We start from the raw sequence: 20,695 nt of genomic DNA on the forward strand, positions 1-20,695 counted from the left end.
TCCTCTATAGAATGCACCTGTTACAAGACCTCTACTGCTCCAGAAGCAGGCTTCTGCTCTGCACCAAAGGGGTCTGGCTCATCCATCAGTGGGGTAGTTAGGCTTTTTATTGGTTGCTTTATCATAATTTGTAACTATTCTTACAGTCTCCTTGTTTAGGCAGGTTATAGTTGATGTTATAGTTTGCCAAAACGAGTGGTGCCAAAGTGTTAGTTTTGTGTGAGAAATGTGTGTTGTGCTCAGCACTGCATGTGTTTAGCTACACAGCTTGTTAAACGAGTGGTGTTGTCTCTTTTAAGAGACACTCTTGAGCCTCTGCTTACAACCCTGGTGTATCTGAGAAGAAGAAAGCTGAAGTGGGGTGGGGCTAAGATGTAGGGTGGGCTACTATGAAGTAATTGCTTTACTGACCCCTGAGTGAACAACTGGACCTGATGCCATTAATGGTGTTTCTTGGATTGAGGCCCTGCAGTAAGTGCTTTTTCTGAATTGCTTAGAGACCTGCTTTTCATTGAGACCTAGATGTAAGGGCTGAACTGGGAGATGGGACTTCTTCTCCAAAGTTGTCTCAAAGAGAGCATACTCTAATTCATTTTGGGCTGCCCTTGATTCCTTTTCACAGCTCCACGGTAGATGGAGGAGAGGGGCAGCTGCAGCAGAAACATCTAAGTATGCTTCATACCCAGATGTTGAGTACCTGGCTTAAATAGGGCACCATGGTGTTACAAGCTTGCTAGCCTTGCACGTGTGTTTTTGACTTGGTAGTATATAAAATCCAGCATGGTGCTCAGTGACCACATTAGAAGTGTGCTGCTCAATTGTATCCCTCCTCATCCCACCTGTGCTGCATTGTCTGATGTGTGTCTAGGTTTCTTCTTATCTGTCAGATTTGCTGAGGGGTGTGCATTGTATTACCCTCTACTGACTGCCTTGTAATCACGATAATGCTATTACTAAAAAAAAAAAGGTGCTGAAAGTTTTCCTCTAGCTCAGGGATGGGTACTTATTGAGGCTGGAGGGCTGCTTTAACGTCTTTTTGGTGAGCTATTGAGGGCTACCCTAGCCCCGTCACTTGGCAGGTGCCCTGCCCCCTGGTCACCAAATTGGGACCAGAAGTCCCACTCCCTAACCCCTGACTTTTGCCACACAAGTCCCTCCCCTTGTCCCTGAAGGAACTCCTTGTGGGAGGGAGGTTGCCACCTTTTTTTTTCTGGTTCCATACACTAACAATCAAACATCTACTGTAACATACTATAATTTTATTTAAATTTTGTCCTGATTTACATGCGTTTGCCTAGTGTATATAGAGCTGATTGCATAATAGCTTAAAATAAAGTCTTACTCTTGTATATTGTGGGGAAGGGGGGAATGGGATTTGTATAGGTGTGGGTATGGGGGGTGGTGAGGGTGGAATATGTGTGGGTGGGAGTGGGGTTTGTGGGTGCAGCTCCCCACAAGAGTGCTGGAAGCCACATGGAGGCACGGAGCCAGCCTGGCCTGACAGCATGCAGCTCCCATCTGCAGTGCTGGGCACTGCACATGCTGGTATGGAGCCAGCCCGGTCTGGTCTGAAGGTGCATTAGCAGGCCAGGCCAGCTCCATGCTGCCACGTTCAGCTCCCAGGACTCAATCGGAGCTGCTTGCCATCAAGGGCCATGAGTGCCCCAAGGGCCCTCTGCCTGTTACTGCTGCCACTAGTGGCAAGGGCTGTGCATCATGGGGAGGGGGAAGGAGGGGGCGTGCTGCAAGGGGGCCCACACTCTCCTACTAACTGCATCCACACCCACACGCACCTGGAGGCAGGAGCTTCACTTCCTGTTTGCCAGCTGCCTTGGCATGCACCATTATGCTTGGTGCTTTCACATGGGGCTCCTAGCTGGAGTGCTGGCAGACCCACAGAGGTGGAGGCACAGAGCTTACTTTAGTCTGATGGCGCACAGCTTCTGAAAGTCTGCCTCCCACTGGCTTTCAGTGGGGTTGCTGCAGGATGGCAATAATTGTTTTCTGGAGGGGCCCTGCGGGCCAGATGGCAAATGGCCTTCTAGGCCATTCTGTCTACAGGCCATATTTCCCACCCCCCAGCCCCAGCTCTGGGTGCCGTGATAGAGGCCTAAATTGGCTTGTTTGGGATTTTACAGATAGTCATGAGTGGTTGTAAATCCCTCTTTAAATCTCATTTTAATCCAAATCGCCTTGTGCCTCAGGTAATGCCTGGTAGTTGGTCTTGTTCACTTTTCTTCCCTGGCTGCTGTATCCTCTCTCTCATGTTGCTCTTTGTTATCATCAAAGACTCCGATCAGGCTCTTATTCTGGTATGTTGCTCAAAGCTGTGAAACCATGATCCCTGTCCCAGTGGAGGGAAAATTAAGGCTTAAAGATTCAGTACTGATTTCTAGAACAAAAATCCAGTAGTATCAATAAAAAAAAAACCTCATGAAAAGAGATGCACTTAGCATCTCAGACTCTGTCACAGACATGACTGTCTCAGTGTTGTCATTGGATAAGTGTGTTGACTTCAAAGCAAAAACCATTCTATGGTTATTTCATCATTGCGCTGCATTTTATTTTTATTAATACAGGGCATGTGATTTCCCCTTCCCCTTCCCTCCCATGTTAAAAATAACTAACAGAACATACAGGGATGCATTGTTTCCCAACTATTTAGTTGGTCTAATAAAAGATATCAGATTCACCCAAAGAACCTTGTCTGCCTAACAGAACATAGACACTTGTACATTTATAGAGCACCTTTTATTCTTCAGGATCTCAAAGGTCCATAGATTATATCTGTCCAGTATCTCTGGGAAGAAGCCTGAGACACAGGACCTTGAGTAACAATAGTGAGACAAAAACATTTGACAAGGATAAATCCCTTTTCTTGTGAAAAAGTTTGGAAAAATCTCAGCTTTGAAAAAAGTCCCAAAATCTATGTCGGGGATCTGTATGCTGGTTTCTATTAAAATGAAGGGAACTGATCCAAATCCCTTATGTGCTTTTGAAAATCCTAGTCTGGCTTTCCATCAGGAGTGGCTAGGATCTCAGTACTTAACAGTATTGTGCTTATACCCAGTAGACTGCATTAGTATTTAGCCGCCTGCCTCCCAATGACTGGCTGGATCAACCCCAAATAAATGACTATTCTATTAAATCCTTGGATCAACTGAGGCATCGGGCACTAATCAGTACCCGATTGGTGGGCAGTTGTGAACCACATGATAATTTATTTCCTTGTTCCACTGCTATTTTGAAGGCTCTGTACAATCTTCCTTTTTATTATTATTCAGTGTGGTAGTGCCACGTGAGCCTCCCTCACAGACCGGGGTACCAATCCCTGTACAAACAGAACAAACAAGGAGGCCTCTACCCCAAGGAGCTTATGCTCTAAGGTATTTGTGTTTGTTAAGTCTTGTTCCTCACATACACCAAACCCAGAAATGCAGGAAGAAAAGCCTCCCTTCCCCACAGCTGCTCCCCGGACCTCTGTCTTTAGTGTACTTGAAAGCTGCCACACAGGGTGTATCCAGAGCATCCTCACTGCCCCATTTCTGGGTCTGAGGCATACAAATAGGGGAGTAGGGTAAGCTTGAGCACGTGGGTCTCCCATGGACCCAGTGGGGATGCTGTACAGATCTACACATAGTGCTTAAAACTGTTCAAAATCAGATCCCAAAAGCCAAGCAAGCACCAGAAAGTGCTTTGCAATTCCCTTTAAGTGTCTAGCTGCAAGTATAGGTAGGCACTAAGGGCCTTTTAAAATCTTGGACAAGTCATTTTACGTCTTATTTTTTCCACAAAAATCTGGGGATGAATGCGACAAGGTTGGATGTTGTTTCTCTTTGGCATTTACAGGTCTTGAAACATTTCACTCTGTGGAATCTGTTATCATCTCTGTGATGAAGTCAGACAAAATGATTGTCCATCCTAGTCTTCAGTCTATCTACCTCTTTGTCAAAGATCTCTTTGATACCTGCAGATAAAAGGTATTCTATGGATGCTGGGGATTATTCCTATTGAGGCTTTTTTTTCTGGGCACTTCAATGCCATCTTAGACTAGGTTAAATAAGCACCCACTTCAAAGAACCATAGGACTGTGCATCTACCTCCTAGGCTACTCTAATTGCTGCCCCCCACCACACACACTGTTTTAAAATCGCTGCTGGGTTTTAAGGACCCAGGCGAATAATTACACATGACTACAAAATAAGAAACCACTCAAAACACAGTTGCTGTTTGGAAATGGAAGAAAAGTGGAGACCTGGGAAACAACAGGCTAGGTGGGGATCTCTCACAACAAAGCTAAAGCATTCAGATCCACTTAACGTCCCTGGTCTAATCCACTTAACACCAGTGGCCTTACAGCAGGGGTTAAATCTGCCCTATGAGAAAAATTAAAATAAACCCCAGGGGGCAATTGGATACCAATTAGAGATGTGCTGTTATAAGGTATTTTACTACAAAAGTTGTCAACAAAAGGGCTTGGGGCTAATCGTATGTTTGCAGTTTCAACGGGTAATCAAATGCTGGGTTTTTGTAGGAGACGAGGTGTGTGCCATATTGCTCAGCTTGAGGCTTTCTGCATTTCTTACAGAGGCATGCAGACAGTATGATGGTGGTAAGGAGAAAAAGCCCGCTTGTTGCAGACAAGGCAGCCAGGATGGTTTTGTAACTGGGCTTTGTTTTAAATTGGGTGCATGGATTGCTTAAGACCTTCTCTCTCTGGCTGGCTCCTGCTTTGTTCAAAGCAATCACACAGACCTGGTAGGTGGTGTCTGGTGACAGCTTATACAGTGTGTGCTGCCTCGCAGTGGTGTAAATCTCATCGAAGGATGTCTGGCCTTCCTCACTACCTTCAGCATGGAATACTAGCTGGTAGGTATTCACGACTGAATTTGGAGCACACCAGTTGATCAGGGCTGAGGTGTCTGTAATTTCAGACACCTCTCTGAGCCTTGGGGAATCAGGGACAGTGTCTTCTCCAGACAGTCCAGGACACAGACATGAAGACAAGGTTTGAAGTTCAGAGCATGGTTTCTGGAGGTGTTTGCAAGGATTGTAGTCACAAAGGACATGTGTTGGTTGAGTTGCAGTCTCCTTTTCTTCATCTTCATATTCATAATCCTCTACATAGTGTATTGGTATTTCAGCTTGTGTAGGATCTGGGTTAGATTTTGCCTTGAAAGAGCCTTGCTGCAGTTGGTCTGTTAGAGATGTGTTTATGGTGTCCTGTGGAGTTAAGGAGTACTTTGAAAGTTCAGTGAGCAACATCGGAGAGTCTGTAACTCTCGTATCAGTAGAAGGGTCACTAGTAAATTGATGAAGTTTTACCTCATGGTGGAAAAGGTTAATGGCTACTGTGGCATTTTCCTTCGATTGATCTGTTTGAGTTGTACTCACGGTGTTGTGCTCCATAAAAGAATTACTAAAAAGCTCCTCCAGGATGTCTGAAGAGGTAGCTTCTGGTGCTACAGTAGAAGGGCTGTCAACAGATTTGGATAATGTTTCCTCTCTGTAAAGAGGATGGATGCCATGTGTGGGCTTCTCCTTCATTAGCTCCATCCCTGTCACACTAACTGTGCTTTGTGATATAATGGCATCACTCACCACATCTAAGGGGACCAGAGATGGGTCTGTCAGCATTGCTGCACTGGTAGGGTTATTAATAGTGAAGTGGGAAGGGCTGTCGTTGTGAAAAGGAGTTACTGACTCTGGGAGCGTGTCATTTCTCCTCGACTGGCACTCTTCATAGAGCAGTAACAGTGAAAGGGATGATGATGGCATATCTCTGTCTCCTGGGGCTGTGTTGCAAGTTGTATTTGCTCTCCTAGGAGATGAAACAAACCAGTAAGAAGACATAACAGTTATTGGAAGGCACTGCCAACCCCTCTAACTCTTCCCCATTAATGAGCTGCTAATACAGGGGTGGGCAATTATTTTAGCTGAAGGGCCACTTAAGTTTTGGTGACTCATCAAGGGCCACATCCTTCTCTTCTCTCTCTGTCCCTCTCTCTCCCCTTCCATAACCCAGCCAGAACTGTAGTTTGCCAGGAGCCTTGATGCTCAGCTGTAGATCCAGATGTGGACTACCACTGTGGCAGGGAGGTGATGGCATCAGCTGTGGCCACAGCCAGTGGGTTCTGCAGCCCTGATGCAGAACTCACTGGTTGTGTGCACAGCTGATGCTGCCAGCAGGTTCTGGATCAGGGCTCCAGGCAGGAGCTTCTGTCTGTGCTGGGAGGGCAGTGGCATCAGTTGTGGATGCCGCCAGCATGTTCTGCATCAGGCCTCCTGAACCTGCCGGCAGCACCCACAGCTGACATCACCGCCTACGCAGCACTGTGGAACCCTCTCCTTGGTCCGCAGCTGATGCTGCTGGGCAGAACAATCAAATCTGCTGGCTGGCCAGATCCAGCCTGTGGGTATTTTTTTTGCCCACCCCTTTGCTAATATCATTCAGACCCCTGATGTCTCCCTGGGAAGTATGAAATCTAGGACCAGAGCCAGGCAAATTCTTGATTATACTTTTGTATTTTCAGGGTGATTTCCCTCATCATGTTAACTTGGCTACCTCCTTTTTTTGCAAGATGCAGCAAGTATCCCATGACTGGGAGGCTACCCACCTCATGTGGTGGCACTGCATATACAGCATTTCAAAGGATCAGTCTCCCCAGCTAAAATGAATAATCCCACTTTCAAGATGACAGTGAGGGGCACCACTGAGTGCTGTGTAATTTGTTCCATGATATTCTTAGCCATTGCTGGCTGAGGAGCTGCAGACTTGACTTGCTGATCTCCTGTTTGGTAGGGCACAGCACCTTTCAGGTTGCTGATCTAGATCATATTTTATTTGCACTAATAGAAAAAAAATTACTAAGTGTGGAGGCAGAGAATAAATTATCTAGCTCCTAAAGTGGAATCTGTAGGTGACATCATTTTCCAGTTTTGCTTCTGGTCATAGGGCATTGTTGTTTTCAGATATAATGAGCCCAAATTTCGTTGCATTCTTGGAGAAGAGTAAGAACAGACAAGGAATATGGATAATATGGACAGGAAAGCAATCTTGTCTGTGAATAGTTTGCAGCAAAAAATCTCAGTGAAAAGGCCAGGGCTGTATCTATTTGAATGCACACAGCATGCAGGTATATAAGGTGCTTTACCTTTCCAGAACAATTCTTGCGGGATCAGAGAGCAGCCATGAAAGCTTACAGTTGCATTGTAGAGGATTTCCAGACAGGTTGATGACAATGTTCTCTGATGAACTGGTATTCCAGGGATCAAAAGAACTCAGGTTACAGCTAGGAGTTGAGAAACAGGATCATAATGAACTCATGTTGGCTAGGGCCCAAGGGCTGGACTGTGTTAACAACTCTGTAACATGAGAGGGCCTGCAGCTTTCCCTGCTCCCTGAGGGGATAGCAATCTTCTATCAACTGATAGCACTAGCAGATTACTAATTCCCTCCCCCTGCTCTAACAAAACCCAGGCTTGTACCTCTATATCAGCCTGATGCTATTTATCCCAGCTATGATTCACTCCCTGCAGGAGCATAAAGTTATTCATAACAAGAATGCATTTGGGATTGCAGCTGGAAAGGAAAAGGCCTCCACTCTTGAGAGGTCTGCTCCATTCAGTTTAGGGTTACCAAACCTCCCAGACTGGCTGGGAGACTACTGGAATCAGTATCGATCTCCTGGCGACTATTGAAAGCAATCCAGGACACTGATATTGTGAACGGGTTGAACAGTACAATTAAGGACAGTATGTCATGTTGGGGGGGAAAAAAAATCTCCTGGAATAGCTTCAGTCAGCGTTGGCAACCCTGATTAAACTGTGTTTTATTCTTCTAACACTTGGATTCATGTCTGCTTCCACAGCTTCTTCCACCCTTGTTCATGATGTAGTCACCCAATCCTTTCATCTCCTTGTGTTTGAAATTGCAATGTAATTTTAGCATTTCTTGTATCCTTTCTCTCATTGGTATTCTCACAAATGCAGTGTTGGCAAATCTCATGATAGTTGGTATGCTTCCCAAAGTCCCAGCATCCAAAGTCAGGTGATTATAGGTACGGGTGGATCCAGCGGGGTGCAGTGGTGTAGTCTCACACTTTCCTTTACGTCTGCTCTATCCAAATTTTAAAACCAACTGCCTGGCAGTGGAAGTAGCATTTCCTTTCAGGGAGCAGTGAGGGAGTGACTTGTCTTCATGGCTCATTATAATCTACACAGGTCTTAACATCTCTCCCTCCTTTTCTGCTGTCCGCTGGCTCTACCTAATAATGTAGCTCCTGCTTCACAGCCCGCAAGACTACTTTTTCCGTAGCTAAAAACACTTACTCAGATGTGAAAACATCATCTCAGATCTTGAAATAATTTTCGCTCAACATGCTCAAGACGGCTAGGTATTGTTTTGTGAATCTGAACAAAATGGAGATTTAATTCTAATGACCACAGGACTAAAGAAATGACATCTTTTGATTATTTTTTGCCTAATTTGTTGTGGGGTTTTATTTATACATAATGTATGATATAGCGAGGTAATGCACTTTCCAAGAAAGTTATGTTTGTTTTTGTTTCAATTTTAACTGGAATAATATAGCCCTAGCATATTAGCAAGCTTCTAGTTTCTTTTTACCTAGAGAAAAATGTGTAGTGTGTTACATATGATGATGCAGCTCACCATCTGCATCTCCCTGTTCAACATCGCGATTTGCCTATGATTATAAGAGAATCTCAGTTTAATTTACAAGAACAGGTGAGGTTTTCAGAAAGGTTTTCAAGAAATGCTTGAAAATGCAATTCAAGTCCATCCTAAATGTTCAGAAGCCTGTAGCAAAGAAAAAGCACCTACAGTGCATTTTTTAAATCTCATGATTTCTAAGCCAGTTCCATTTTTAAGTACAATTCATGATTTTTGAAAGGTTGGGGTTGATACCATGGCCAATACCACCACATCTTCGTGGGCCTGATGTGTCTAGCGCTCTTTCCTTCTCAGGTAGAGCATCAGATCTGTGAGGCAGGGGGTTTGCATATGTTCTGTAAGATACTGTGTCAGTTCTGTTCTCAAGTGCAGCAGTGTGTCCAAGAGCAGAACCTGGTCTTCCCTTTGCTCACAGCTTGTATTCTGTCCTCCTTTCATACAGCCAGTGCCCAGGGTTGGTTTCTCCCCCCGCCCTACTCCCCTCACTTTGTTTTCTGCAAAACTCATAATCTGTGCTGATATCTTATATGATTTTCCTCAATATCCCCCAGTCCTTTTATTAATGAGTGCTGACTGCTTTCTTTGCAGTGTAGTCTCTATTTTGGCAAATTGCCTTCAAGCTTATAGCTTTGTCTCCAGGAATTATTAATTGCTGTGTAACCAGTCGGGTAAGTGGAGCAAAAGTTATTTTCAGTGTGACTCGCTTCTGGCAAAGAATCAAAAAGTTCCTTTAATCTAACATTGAACAAGGAACTCTATTATCCCCAAATCTCTGTATCTCTCAGCCGCACTGCCATATACATATAATCTTCCACCATGCGTAGAAGGTACATCCCTAAGGCCTTGCTGCTACTTGAGTGAAGTAGTTGTACTTCACAAGTTAGTACCAGGTTCTGCTTTAACACTGGGGTCACTAGGGACACTGGCAATGAGTTATTTAAATTAGTGTGGTCTAGTGCAAGGGTTGGCAATCTATGGTCAACAGGCCAGATTCGGCCTGTGGGACCATTGGACTTGGCTTGTGGAGCTGGTGAGGACTTTGCCCATAGGGCGACTGGGCAGCAGAGAGAAGGAGAAGTGGGGAGGAGCAGTGATAGCAGCCAGGTCCTAGCTCTGGCCCTCCTTGGACCTGAGTTGGGTCATTTCAGCACACCACTAGAAAACATTATTGACAGCTGGTCTAGTACATTAGAGGGTGGATGCAGGACAGAAAGCCTCCGCATTCTCCATGGTGATTCTGCTACTGACCTGCTGTGTGACCTGGGCAAGCCACAGCGTTGCTAACTCTCATGGTTTTGTCTCTCTCAGTAGTTTTTTCTTAAAACTCCAGATCCCAGAGTCAAGTGATGATATCAGAATCTTAGCTCCCATTAAGGAAACAGTTTCTAACCTTTACAGTTGAATAGAAGAGCTTAAAATAACTACCCAGTATGAACCCTAAAAAGTCTCAGAAAGTAGATGGCACAAAGAGAACATCACTTTTCTTGTAGCAACCCATTGATTTTTAAGCCTCTCTTGCAGTCAGTAGATTTTGTATGCCGATATTTCAAGTTTCTGTTTTAAGCACGTCTTAGCGTTGTCCCCCAGGAATGACACAACCCTTGAAACTGAAGTCAGGGGAGTTGTATGTAGTAGCACAAAATTTGGCCCCATAAACCTCCAGTCAAGCAGCCTCCGAATGTCTAGTGAAAGCATTAAAACCAAGAGGCATAAGAGGCTAAAAAATCCAAGGGGAGGAGGTGTGAGAGGTCAGGTATTTTTCAAGATGGGAGTGATTAAGAGGCAGATCATTAATGCTTAACCAGATTCTCCTCTTGTTTATATTTCAGTGTCTCTGCTCAGGATTCAGTGAAATAAGCTTTTCTAATGTGCGGATCCACTCAGAGACAGAAGCAGTACAGGAATCGCAATACATTTATGCATGCCAATAATTGCAGCATGCTCCTAAACTAAATTTAGGGCATCACTGTACCACGATACAGTTTTTGGCTCACAGCATTCATGGGAACCAGGTTCTCTGCTTCTCCCAGTATCCAGTGGGCGTAGCAAAGAAGCCTGTTGTCTCCTTGATCCTAGGGCCTGTTTTATTAGCAGCCTTATAGCTGGAGCAGCTGAATATGGCTCCTAGGCAGCTGTCCGACAGCCAAGAGTCTTGGAAGAGCAGTGTGCTCCAGCTGCACTTCCCCAGCAAGCCCCTATCATACCAAAAGCTGTAGTCCATAAATAGTTACTGTACCACTCTCCCCTAGCAAGGAACTCTCCCCACACTGGGGAGATCTGTCATCTCTCTGGTGCCTTTAAGGACAGAGTCTCTACCCCCCAGAATGGAAAATCCGAGTTCAGCTGCATCAACTGAATTTGCCCCATGCTTCAGAGTTTGAAATGGCTCTGGAAAGGGTGGAACATCCCTTCTGTGTGTGCGATAAGCTGGAAGGGGTCCTGTATTCAGGGCTACAACACTCTCAGCAAGCAGGAATAATTACATACATGTGAGCAAAGAGCAAAAGAAACATACTTTTGGAATATGAGGAACCTCAGGTGTGGAGCGTCTTCAAATATCTTTGTCCTCACTGAACTCAGCATGTGGGAGTCCTGGCAGTTCAGTTCTGTCAGACTTGGTATAGACTTGAAGAGATCTGTATCAAGGCTTCTCAACCGGGTCATCCTGGTAAGATGGAGGGAGCTAAGGTTGGGCAGGTCTTGGGTCCATTCCTGTTGTACTGAAGCAGAGAAGAGATTTTTAACTGGTATGTGAATGGAGGATGGTCCTGGATTTCTGACTTGTCAAGAAGTAGTGGGCTCTGGGTGGAGTTTCACTGACAAACAAATATTCCTGAGGGTTATTTCCCAAGTAGTCAAGGAGAACATGTACTCTCACTGCATGGAGAGCTGGGCATATTTATTAGGCATGTGGTTGGACTCTCAAGTAGGGAACTGCTGGGTATGATTGTAGATTTACAGCACTGCAAATCTTTGTAATTCTTCCTTGATCTTCTGCAGCTCCTTTGTCAGAGTCCTTAACAAATGGTTCACAAAGCACTGAGTGAGGAATTATTATACCCATTTTATTTCATGAAATATGATAAGAGTCCAGGAGAGAGAGAGAGGAAAGATTGTCCTAGAGAAGAGGGACAGCCCTGCAGTTCAGGGAGCAGACTGGGATTCAGGCAAGTCATTTAATCTCTGCGTGCCTCAGTTCCCTGTTTATAAAATGGGATGAAGTCTTCTCTTTGTTCTACCTGGTCTCTCTAGACTGTAACATCTTTGGAGCAGGGACTGTCTCTCCCCATGTAGATATACAGTGCCTAACACTGTGAGGCCTTGGGCTGTAGGAATTGTGGAAGGAAAGGCTAATTCCAGAAATATGACTCTAAAACCAGAGGCTGGGTTTCACAGAGTCTGGCTGGGAGGAGAGGAGTCAAAGATAAATCCAAGGCTGAGAGCTGGCTGATAGGAGAGGATAACACTATTGCCCACAGGCAGGGACAGATCCAAGGGGGTGCACTGGTGCACTTGCATCCCTTTTGATCCCTGCTCCACCCAAAATTTAAAACCAACTGCTTGGCAGTGGCAGCAGCATTTCTAGTCAGGAAGTGCTGAGGAGTCCCTTGACTTCATGGCTCATCCTCATCTACCTGATCCTTTCTAGACTCTTTAGTCCACAGATGTTAACAACCCTCTCCTTTTTAATGGCCTTGATGTCCCACCAATCCAGCTAGCCTTTGTTCTGCAGTTCTTCTGTCTGTAGCTGGTCCTGGTAATTGAGCTCCTGTGTCACCCCTGCAGATTGTTCTTAACTCATTCTAATGAAGTTATATGTATGTGTGTCTCAACCTTAAACTGAATAATATAGCCCTAAACCCCTAGCATATTAGTAAACTTCTAGTTTCTTTTTACTTGGAGAAAATGTGTTGTGTTATATGGGATGATGCGCCACACCATCTGCACCCCGCCTTTTCAGAATCCTAGATCCATCCATGTCCATGGGGGTGGGGAGAGAGGTTATGAGCAGGGATGTGAAATTCTCTTGTGGCCACATTCAGTTGCCAGGTTTGCACTACAGCTATTCCTCTAGATTCCCCTCTGAAGGGAAAACCTTTGAGCCTTCTAAAAGGTTGTCTATACTAGGGAATTTATAACAACCAGGGAGCATGTGAGGTGCCTCCCAGGCCTGATCAGGAGTGGAGACATGCCTGCAGCAGCTCCAATTAGCCAGCAGCGGCAGCTCCTGCCTTTGCTTCTGGAAAATGCCAGTTCTACTCCTGGCATCAACCAAGCTGTCCACCATCTAAAACAAGGCCAAGCTAAACCAGGCCCCATGTTTACCACAAATATTTAAGACTTACATTTTTCCAGAGAGGTCCCACTCAGATCAAGCACATGGATGGTATTGTCTGGCCTTCTGCTGGTGTCCCCTGGTAGCATCCTCATGGCAAAGGCAGACTCTCTAATCCCTCCACCAGTGTCTTGCCCTAGCAGAGTGGCAGACAAGTTCAGGAACTGCAGTTGTGGGTAACAGGAGAAAGCCCATGGCTGGATTTGTGTGATGGGGTTTCCAGCCAGTGATAGCCACTTTAGGTTTGGCAGATAGGAGCCCTGGCATGAAGGCACAGATGACAACTTATTCAAACTTAGGTCCAGGATTCGGAGACTGCTGAGGGCTTCACTTCCCCATATGACTTCTTCAATGTTGTTCTGTCTCAGAGAGAGGATATGCAGATTTGGCAAGTTCACTATCTCTGTGCCATTCAGCATGCTCAGGAAGTTGGTGCTGAGGTCCAGGGTCTCCACCACCTCAGGCAAGCAGGCAGGAAAGGAGCTCAAGTTGTGGTTGGTCAGATGCAAGATGGTCCATGTGTTGTTCCTCATCTCCTCGCAGGACATGCTACTAAGATTTACGTTCTTCCATGAGCTTTCCTCAGCCAGTAGGAAAACATTCATAAAATCTCCCAGTGTCAGAGATTCTGCTCTTTTTGTGGGGCTGGATGCCACCATCAGTACCAGCGGAGAGAGGGTGAACAGGAGAGAAAACATCCTTCTGCTTCAATGTGGCTCAATTAAATCACAAAATCTGTTTTTCCAGGGAAGGGAAAGAAAAACAGCAATGTTGAGAAATAAATTAAAATCCCTCCAGGCTGTCACAAGCTATTTTAAACTGATAAGCATTTGCCTCTTGCATCAAGCTGGTGGAAGTGATAATTAGCACCTCTGTTGTAATTAAAGCTAAGCAAAAAGGAGTCCTGTGGGGTGGAATTCTCATGTGATCCTTTTTTTTAACAGTGCATAAAAACCTTTCGCCCTAAAGGCCAAAAAAGTATCACAAGTTTTACAGGTACAGCACTATCTTCTTTACCTAGTCCAGTGCAGTAGCAAGGAGGGGTGGGCAGGGTGACTGCCCCAGCACAAAAGCAAAGGATAGGTGCTGCCTAGCCAGGGCAGGGCACAGGACCTAGCCACAAGCAGCTCGTTTTGGGGGGGATGAGAGGAGGGTGGCTCCCACTGCTGCATGCATTCTGGGAAAAGCATTGGGGTGGGGGTGGGACATGTGCCCCCTGGATCTGTGCATGGGGCAAGAGTGGGCTGCTGCTGCAGGCTTTCCCCGGGCATCAAACTTCCTTGCCATGGTACTGACCTGGTGTATGCGCAAAGCTGAATCTGTGAGGGGAAAGCAGCAGCCAATTGTGATGGCCAGCTCTTTCTTTGGAGCAGGGACCATGATTAGTTTCCTGTTTATAGCACACCTAACATCGTGGAGTCCTTGCCTGAGGAAGACTCCTCAGCATAACCCTAATGCAATCAATACTAGTCACAAGGACAAGTCTGCAGTAAGCTAGCCTAATAATTTTGCTCAAAGACAGCAAGGTCACACCACTGGTCTCATGCAGCATTCAGTTAGTTTTAATTTTGATACAGAGCAAGCAGGGACTCATCTCTAGGCGACCCCAGTGCAAGGTAACAAATACGTTTGCTTCGCTGAGGCTTGCTCTGTAAAAAGCAATGGCCAGGCTGTGGGGAGCTAGGGCCTGGAAGGCCACTGGCTCCTCATTGGGTTAAAAAAGGAAGTTCTTAATGGGGCTTTTTCAGCAATGCCAAAGTGATTTAAGAGCACAGATTCCAGCAATGTTCAGTGTGGCTTGTGGGTAAAAGCACCTTGTCTGCCCTAGGAAGACCTTGCTGGTAAGGCCTGAAGTAGAGAAACAGCTTACATCAGCAGAAGCATTTGGAACAGACTGAGCTACCCTGGCAAAAGGACCCTTTTGTATAACTACACTGCACTAGGGCTCTTGCCAGTGCAGTTATATCGATGAGGGCTGTGTGTTTTTTTCACACCAACACAGCTTTGCTGGCACAACTTTTAAGTGTGGATCAATCCAAGTCCCATTGAAAGTCAGGCTCCTAAAGCCTGGCTCAGACTTAATTGAAAAACAGTGAATGCAAAAGGAGGAGGTGGGTCCTCCTCCTCTTTGTGGCTTTTTCGTGACTCAGTCTTACAGGGGGGACGATGGGGGGTTCCCGAAGTAGATGCATTCATGGATTTTCAGGAATTCTAGCAGGGAGGGGACAGAACTGCACTCAGAGCTATACCAACAACAGTTTGGTGCATAGACATGGCCTACATTGCTTAGGGTTTCTGGATCACTCCCGTCACCGCTTCTACCCTTTTGGCTTTTATACTGATGTCCTTTTGTCTAGCAGTGCCAGGTTTGGAGGCTTTCAGCAGGCAAGGGTCCTGCTGATACATAATTATTACAGGACATCCACAAGCCCACCTGGCTCCGGATCAGAATGGCCAAAACTTGAGAGACCCTTTCCTCCTACAGAAACCTCAGCTCAAGGTCCCCAGCACCTGTTACCTAGAAGCTTAGAGTCATTCTCTGCTTTCACTTTAGCTGCCTCTTTTCTCTATTTGAGATGAGTTCCTTAGAAATTCCCAGCTCAAAAATGTTTTCTTAGGGTCCCTATGGTTTAGCTCCTCACTAGTTTCCTGTGAGACACATAGTGCTTACTCCAGACAAAACTCCAGCCTTGGGGTGGCTCCTTCAGGCCAGGCCAAAATAACAGGGAATTTTGTGCTGAGCCCTTGTGTGGGAGAGAAGGATGACTTACATCACAACTGACCCTTGGGCACCACTCCTCCCTCCTCTAAGCACTGTCCTCCTGAAGCGCTTTCAGAGCAATAGACAGCTTCCCTCCAGCCTTCCTCTGGCACATTCTGGTCTCGGCACGTCTGTTTGGGGTTTTTTCTGGCAGGGCCTCATCCTGGAGTGCTCTCAGTGCACACAAATGTCAGCAGGTCACTCTGCACCTCTGAGGAGGTGCTCAGCTCCCTGTGGGAGCTGGCTCCGGATTAGCCTCTTCAGTTAAATGAAACCATTTGCTTTCCCTGTCTCATTCTACAGTGACTGTCCAGGACAGACCTGGATGGGTGTAACTTTCTCCCAACAGTGACTTCTAAATATAACATACCGCCTTTTCCCTTGCTGTGCCTGTCAGACTCTTTAATGCAATGCAGGTGTCCATTCAACCAGTGTGGCCTCCAGAGTAAGCATTACTGGATTGTGCATAATACTACTACCTAGCCCATTCAGGCAGGCAGGCACCCTTCCCCTGGAAGAGAGGCACAAACCACTAGCTGCACCTGTGTGCGGAGATAGCCATTTACTTTGCCCACCCCCCCACTATAGCATCTGCCTGTCTCATAGCTGTGAAGGGTATCCAGGTTGTAGCCATCTTGGTGTAAATTTGTATGAAATATGAATTTTAATTTCTACCTAGGAGAACTTTTATAATCCTTGCAATCCCCTCTGCCTGATGAAGCGTGCTTGGGCCTAAAAAACTTGCAAATAAAGATCTCTTCTTTTTTGCAAATATCTAGCTGATCTAATAAAAGATATCACCTTTGCCACGAGTTTTGATTCCTCGTAGCTGTGAATGTATTCAACCTCACAACACTGCTGGGAGGGAGGGAAATGCTCCTGTCTCCATGTTAGGGCATCTAAGCACCCAAGCCCATGGATCCGAAGTGGGTGCTTTGGAAAATCCCATCAGGCACTTCTTAAATTTTGGCCCAAAGTGGCTTGTCCCGGGTCACACAGGAAGTCTGTGTCAGGACAAAGAACTGAACTGGGTCTCCCAAGTCCTTGGTTGGTGTCTTAGTCATGGTCCTTTGTGAGGCAGCACAATGCTGAGCCCCAATCCCAAATGCCTCGGCAATGGGGTAATTCTGTGGATGGTTTGGGTTCAGCGTGCTCCCCCCAGTGCTGCTCTGGTGATTATTTCCATTGCCTTAATCATGCCCAGCATTTTAAGGAACAACAAAGAGATCAGGGGCCTTGAGTCTCAACTGCTCTCTCTCTCCCAGGGGATGAGACAGGGGAGTGGGGAGGGAAGTTGTCTTCAGCAACCCTTGTGCTCCCCCCCACCAGGGTCAAAACCTGCCCCTCAACACATGAGAGCAGCCCCACGGCCCTTTGCCATTGCACCGGTCCCCAGGGAGCAGGGACCCTGCAAGATAGGGAGATGGCTATAGACAGACATGTCAGTGCCAGGCAGGGCTGGATACAGGCAAGGGCAAGCAGGGCGGCTGCCCGGGGCCTGGACAGAAAGGGGGCCCGAAAACGGTGAAAATTATAATAACTATTATTACCATTATAGCTGGCAAAGGGAGCCCAATACTAAAAGTTTGCCTGGAGCTGCCAGGAGTCTAGGTATAGTGCTGGTGCCAGGGCCAGTCCCAGCCACTCACCCCTGCATGACACCCGCTTGCACCTACCTGTCCTGGAGTGCTGACGCCGTGTGTCTCCTGTCTGCCTGTTCTGATTGCCTTGTGCTTGTTTTATGCACTCTGGTGACTCAGCTGGGGGCTGTGAAGTGCCTTGGTCTGACTTCTTCCCAGCTTCCCCCACAGCTCTCTTGCCCAGTGCTAGGGATGAGTGCGTTCCAGTCCCACTCCCCTGCATGCCAGCTCCCCCACCCTCCCTCCTTCCCTCTGGGGGTGGGGCTGGGCTTAGTCTACGCTTTCAGCTCTCTCACCCTTACTAGGAGCAGGGTTCCCACCATCACCCCCCCTCCTCACAGGGGACATGTTCCTCCTCCCCTGCTCTGAGGGGAGGAGGGAAAGAGAAAGATCAACACCTCTGTTCCCAGCTCCCACTTCTCCCACCCACCCTGGGGGGAGATTATTACAGAAGGGTTCAAGCTGACGCTTGTCTGCTGATACCAGCCCTGATATTTCCTAAGCGGCTGATAAAGTCACCACTTGTTTACATTTCTCAGGAGAAGTCTGAAGACACAAGTGCAAATTCTGGAGGCGTTTGCTTGAGACAAGTGGCTTTTAATAGCAGCCTTACATGTAAAGGGGCCCCAGCAGATGTGGGAAGCAAAGGTCTCGTCTGGAACGCCAAGGCAGGGATCGTGGGGAGCTGGGCGCTCCCTCCAGGGGCCAAAGACCAGACGTTGCCATATTCGGTGGGTGCTCCAGGCTTAGGAGGAATTTGACATCAGTTAGGAGGGGTCCTCCTGCGGGTGCTAGTGCCAGAGCTGCCACCAACCAACTCTGTTGCCCTGGGCAAGTCTCTTTGCAATGTTTCTTTTCTCCATTTCTGATCATCTGCCTCATGGGTGTCCAGTTTGCCTGCACTCCTGGGCTGGATCTGGACAAAGCAGCAGTGGTAGGGCAAGGAAAGATGGCATAGGGGTGAACACAGCTATTGCTCGCCTCTCCTCTCCTCTCTTCTCCCCCCACCAATGGGCATGCCCAGTCAGACTCTAGTGGGGGACTTAGTGGCCAAGCCCTGTCCCTGCTCACCCAGCCCACAAATTCCCAGCCCCTGGGGGCCCCCCACAGGCTGGGTAAAACAGCTCCATGGGCTGAATCCAGACTGTGGGCCAAAGGATTGACACTCCTGATCTGCCTTGACTGTGAGACAGGGGACTCCATGTCTGCAAAACACCAGGCACAACAGGGCCCTGATCTTAGCTAGGACCATTAGGCACTATTGCCATACCAACAGTAAAAGTAAGGGGGAGAGAGGTGATAATCTCATAGGGAGGCTCATTTGGGATTGGTCAACAGGGGACGAGCCTTGACTTCTCCAGAGAGGAAACATGAGTTACTGGGGAAGTGGGCCCCGCAGGGGAGGCTGACATGGGTGAGGAGGGTCTGCCACCTCCACCCTCCATTGCGGAAGGGGCATGTCCACGTCCCAGGGCCCTAAAGGGGAGGTGCTTCAGGGAAACCCCTCGGGGAGGTGCTGAGTGCACTCCCTATTTTGGGGTTGTCGTGTTAACAGCTATATAGCTAGGGGTATTGTTTAAGGGGGGTTATATGGGTTATGTGTTTTAATGTCTCAGTGTGTATATTGGTATTGTTATTTGTGAAGGTTTAAAGAAATATTATGGTTAGTTTACTTGGGTTATATAGGTTAATATCCCTATGTCTTAATTGTGTTGTATAAGTTGTAAGTTATTTGGTTCATATTTGGTACTATATGTGAATTGTGGAATATTATATATAGTATTATATTTTATATAAGCCTTGTAAATATTCTGTTTTATATTAAGTTTCTGTTTTTATTCTTGTAATAAATGGTACATAGTTAAGTACTTGTTTTCAGTTTAGCTCTATAGAGAGGGGAGGAAGCCGCTCTAGTAGCTGACCCCTTCCTCAGCACCCTGCCTGACCACTGCCACCATCATCGGAGGGCAAGGCGCCCCCCCGGGTGCACCCGGGCTACAAGAGCATTGATCATGTTCTGTCTGGAAACTTCACTCTCTCTGGACAGCACAAACATATTGGTGTTGGGCCGGCCTCTTCACCTCAGCAATAATACAGAGATTAAGGTTATGCTTTCCTAAAGACCTTGAAAACATGTGCACATAGGATTTATCTTTGCCCACTATGACATTTATTATCTCTTGCCCATGTCAGTTGCTATTGGGGAAATGGGGCCTTGAAAAACACCAGAACACTCAGAGAACAAGATATGGTCTCTTAATGGGGCTTTCTGGAGCTTTGTGGTTTTTTAGGAGGTAAAACAAGAGGTACGCGTTGTTCCCTTGTGGTTTAGGGATGTAGCTTGCTCTGTAGTTTTGTTAAGCAAGGCAAATGGTTTTCTGAAATTGGGCCTGATGCCACAGAACAGCCACCCTGAGTACACAGGAGCTGCTCACATGAGTATTTGTGAGTAAGTGTGTTTACTAGGCTCAGTTTTACTGAATGGCCAGAAAGAGGTGGCTTTAGATGACCTTCTCTTGCTCAAATAGTTCATAAAATGAAAGGGATGCCAACTGTCTTTGCATCTATTCTGGGAGGTTTCATCACATGATGTTATGACATTAATGACATTGTATCAGGAAGGCAAATGCACATTTTAAAAACCCACTGGACTACTATATAAATCAGATTCAGCATTTAATATTTACTTTAATGAATGCCCTATCATTTATCTCCCAGGTGACTCTCAGCAGTCTCCTGGAGATTTATTTTGAATTCCCGGAGACTCCGGGGTAATCATGGAGGGTTGGCAACCCTATAAAATGATCATGCCAAAGCTCTCACTATTGGCCATTGGCATCAGTGGAGATGGGATGGAGTTAAACCATTGCCCAGGAAAAAACAACTTTCCAGCTCTAAACACTAATTTTTTTTGGTCTGTCTTCACCTCCAACACCCTATTAAGATCCTTGCTAGACAGGAAGCTGCACTTTGCTATTAAGTATCAGTGGAGCATCTTCTGTTGTTAGCCAGGTTTTTACAGACAATGAATCTTCATGAGAAAGTGGGCTAATTATTATAGCATTTTTTTTTAACCTTTGAAAAGGAACTTTTTAACCTCTGAAAGGAGACAGAGCTCAGCCCAGCTCTGCAAGCCAAGCTCTGCTCTGACTTAATTTATTCAGCCCCATAGATTTAATTCTAGTGGTCCAGGCAGGTGAAAAATGTAGGAGGTAAAAAATGGTTCAATGATTTGGCTCAGGGAGCCACTGTGGTAATCTGGC

The 20,695-nt window shown here is 46.4% G+C and overlaps 1 protein-coding gene and 1 long non-coding RNA gene across 3 annotated transcripts; one reads left to right on the forward strand and one right to left on the reverse strand.

Moving 5' to 3' along the window:
- Nucleotides 1-1,465: 1,465 nt before the first annotated feature.
- LOC109319482 lies at nucleotides 1,466-20,528 on the forward strand. Its single transcript, XR_002103516.1, has 3 exons — nucleotides 1,466-2,888; nucleotides 5,154-5,160; nucleotides 20,518-20,528. It is a non-coding gene; the product is annotated as an uncharacterized LOC109319482 (long non-coding RNA).
- Nucleotides 3,778-17,751, reverse strand: LRRN4 (leucine rich repeat neuronal 4). 2 transcript variants are annotated; one of them, XM_019549081.1, is made up of 5 exons: nucleotides 17,469-17,751; nucleotides 13,042-13,687; nucleotides 11,211-11,415; nucleotides 7,155-7,292; nucleotides 3,778-5,821 (listed from the first exon to the last, which is right to left on the reverse strand). In XM_019549081.1, exons 2-5 carry the CDS (start codon nucleotides 13,634-13,636, stop codon nucleotides 4,483-4,485), a joined length of 2,277 nt encoding a protein of 758 aa, XP_019404626.1. In that variant the 5' UTR covers nucleotides 13,637-13,687; nucleotides 17,469-17,751; the 3' UTR covers nucleotides 3,778-4,482. The 2 variants fall into 2 exon arrangements, with proteins under 2 accessions (XP_019404626.1, XP_019404625.1); XM_019549080.1 differs by having other exon boundaries at nucleotides 13,042-13,766.
- Nucleotides 20,529-20,695: the final 167 nt, after the last annotated feature.

This window comes from Crocodylus porosus, unplaced genomic scaffold (genome assembly GCF_001723895.1).
Source record: "Crocodylus porosus isolate Cpor-Errol unplaced genomic scaffold, CroPor_comp1, whole genome shotgun sequence".
NCBI lineage: Eukaryota > Metazoa > Chordata > Crocodylia > Crocodylidae > Crocodylus > Crocodylus porosus.

Bases quoted from the DNA above. Each gene is read 5' to 3' on its own strand.
- LRRN4 (XM_019549080.1), bottom strand. From the start codon at position 13,729: ATGTTTTCTCTCCTGTTCACCCTCTCTCCGCTGGTACTGATGGTGGCA. The intron at 7,293-11,210 runs GTATGTTTCTTT...CTCAACTCCTAG, and splicing joins AGGTTCCTCATATTCCAAAA to CTGTAACCTGAGTTCTTTTG. The intron at 5,822-7,154 runs GTAAAGCACCTT...TTCATCTCCTAG, and splicing joins GCAAGAATTGTTCTGGAAAG to GAGAGCAAATACAACTTGCA.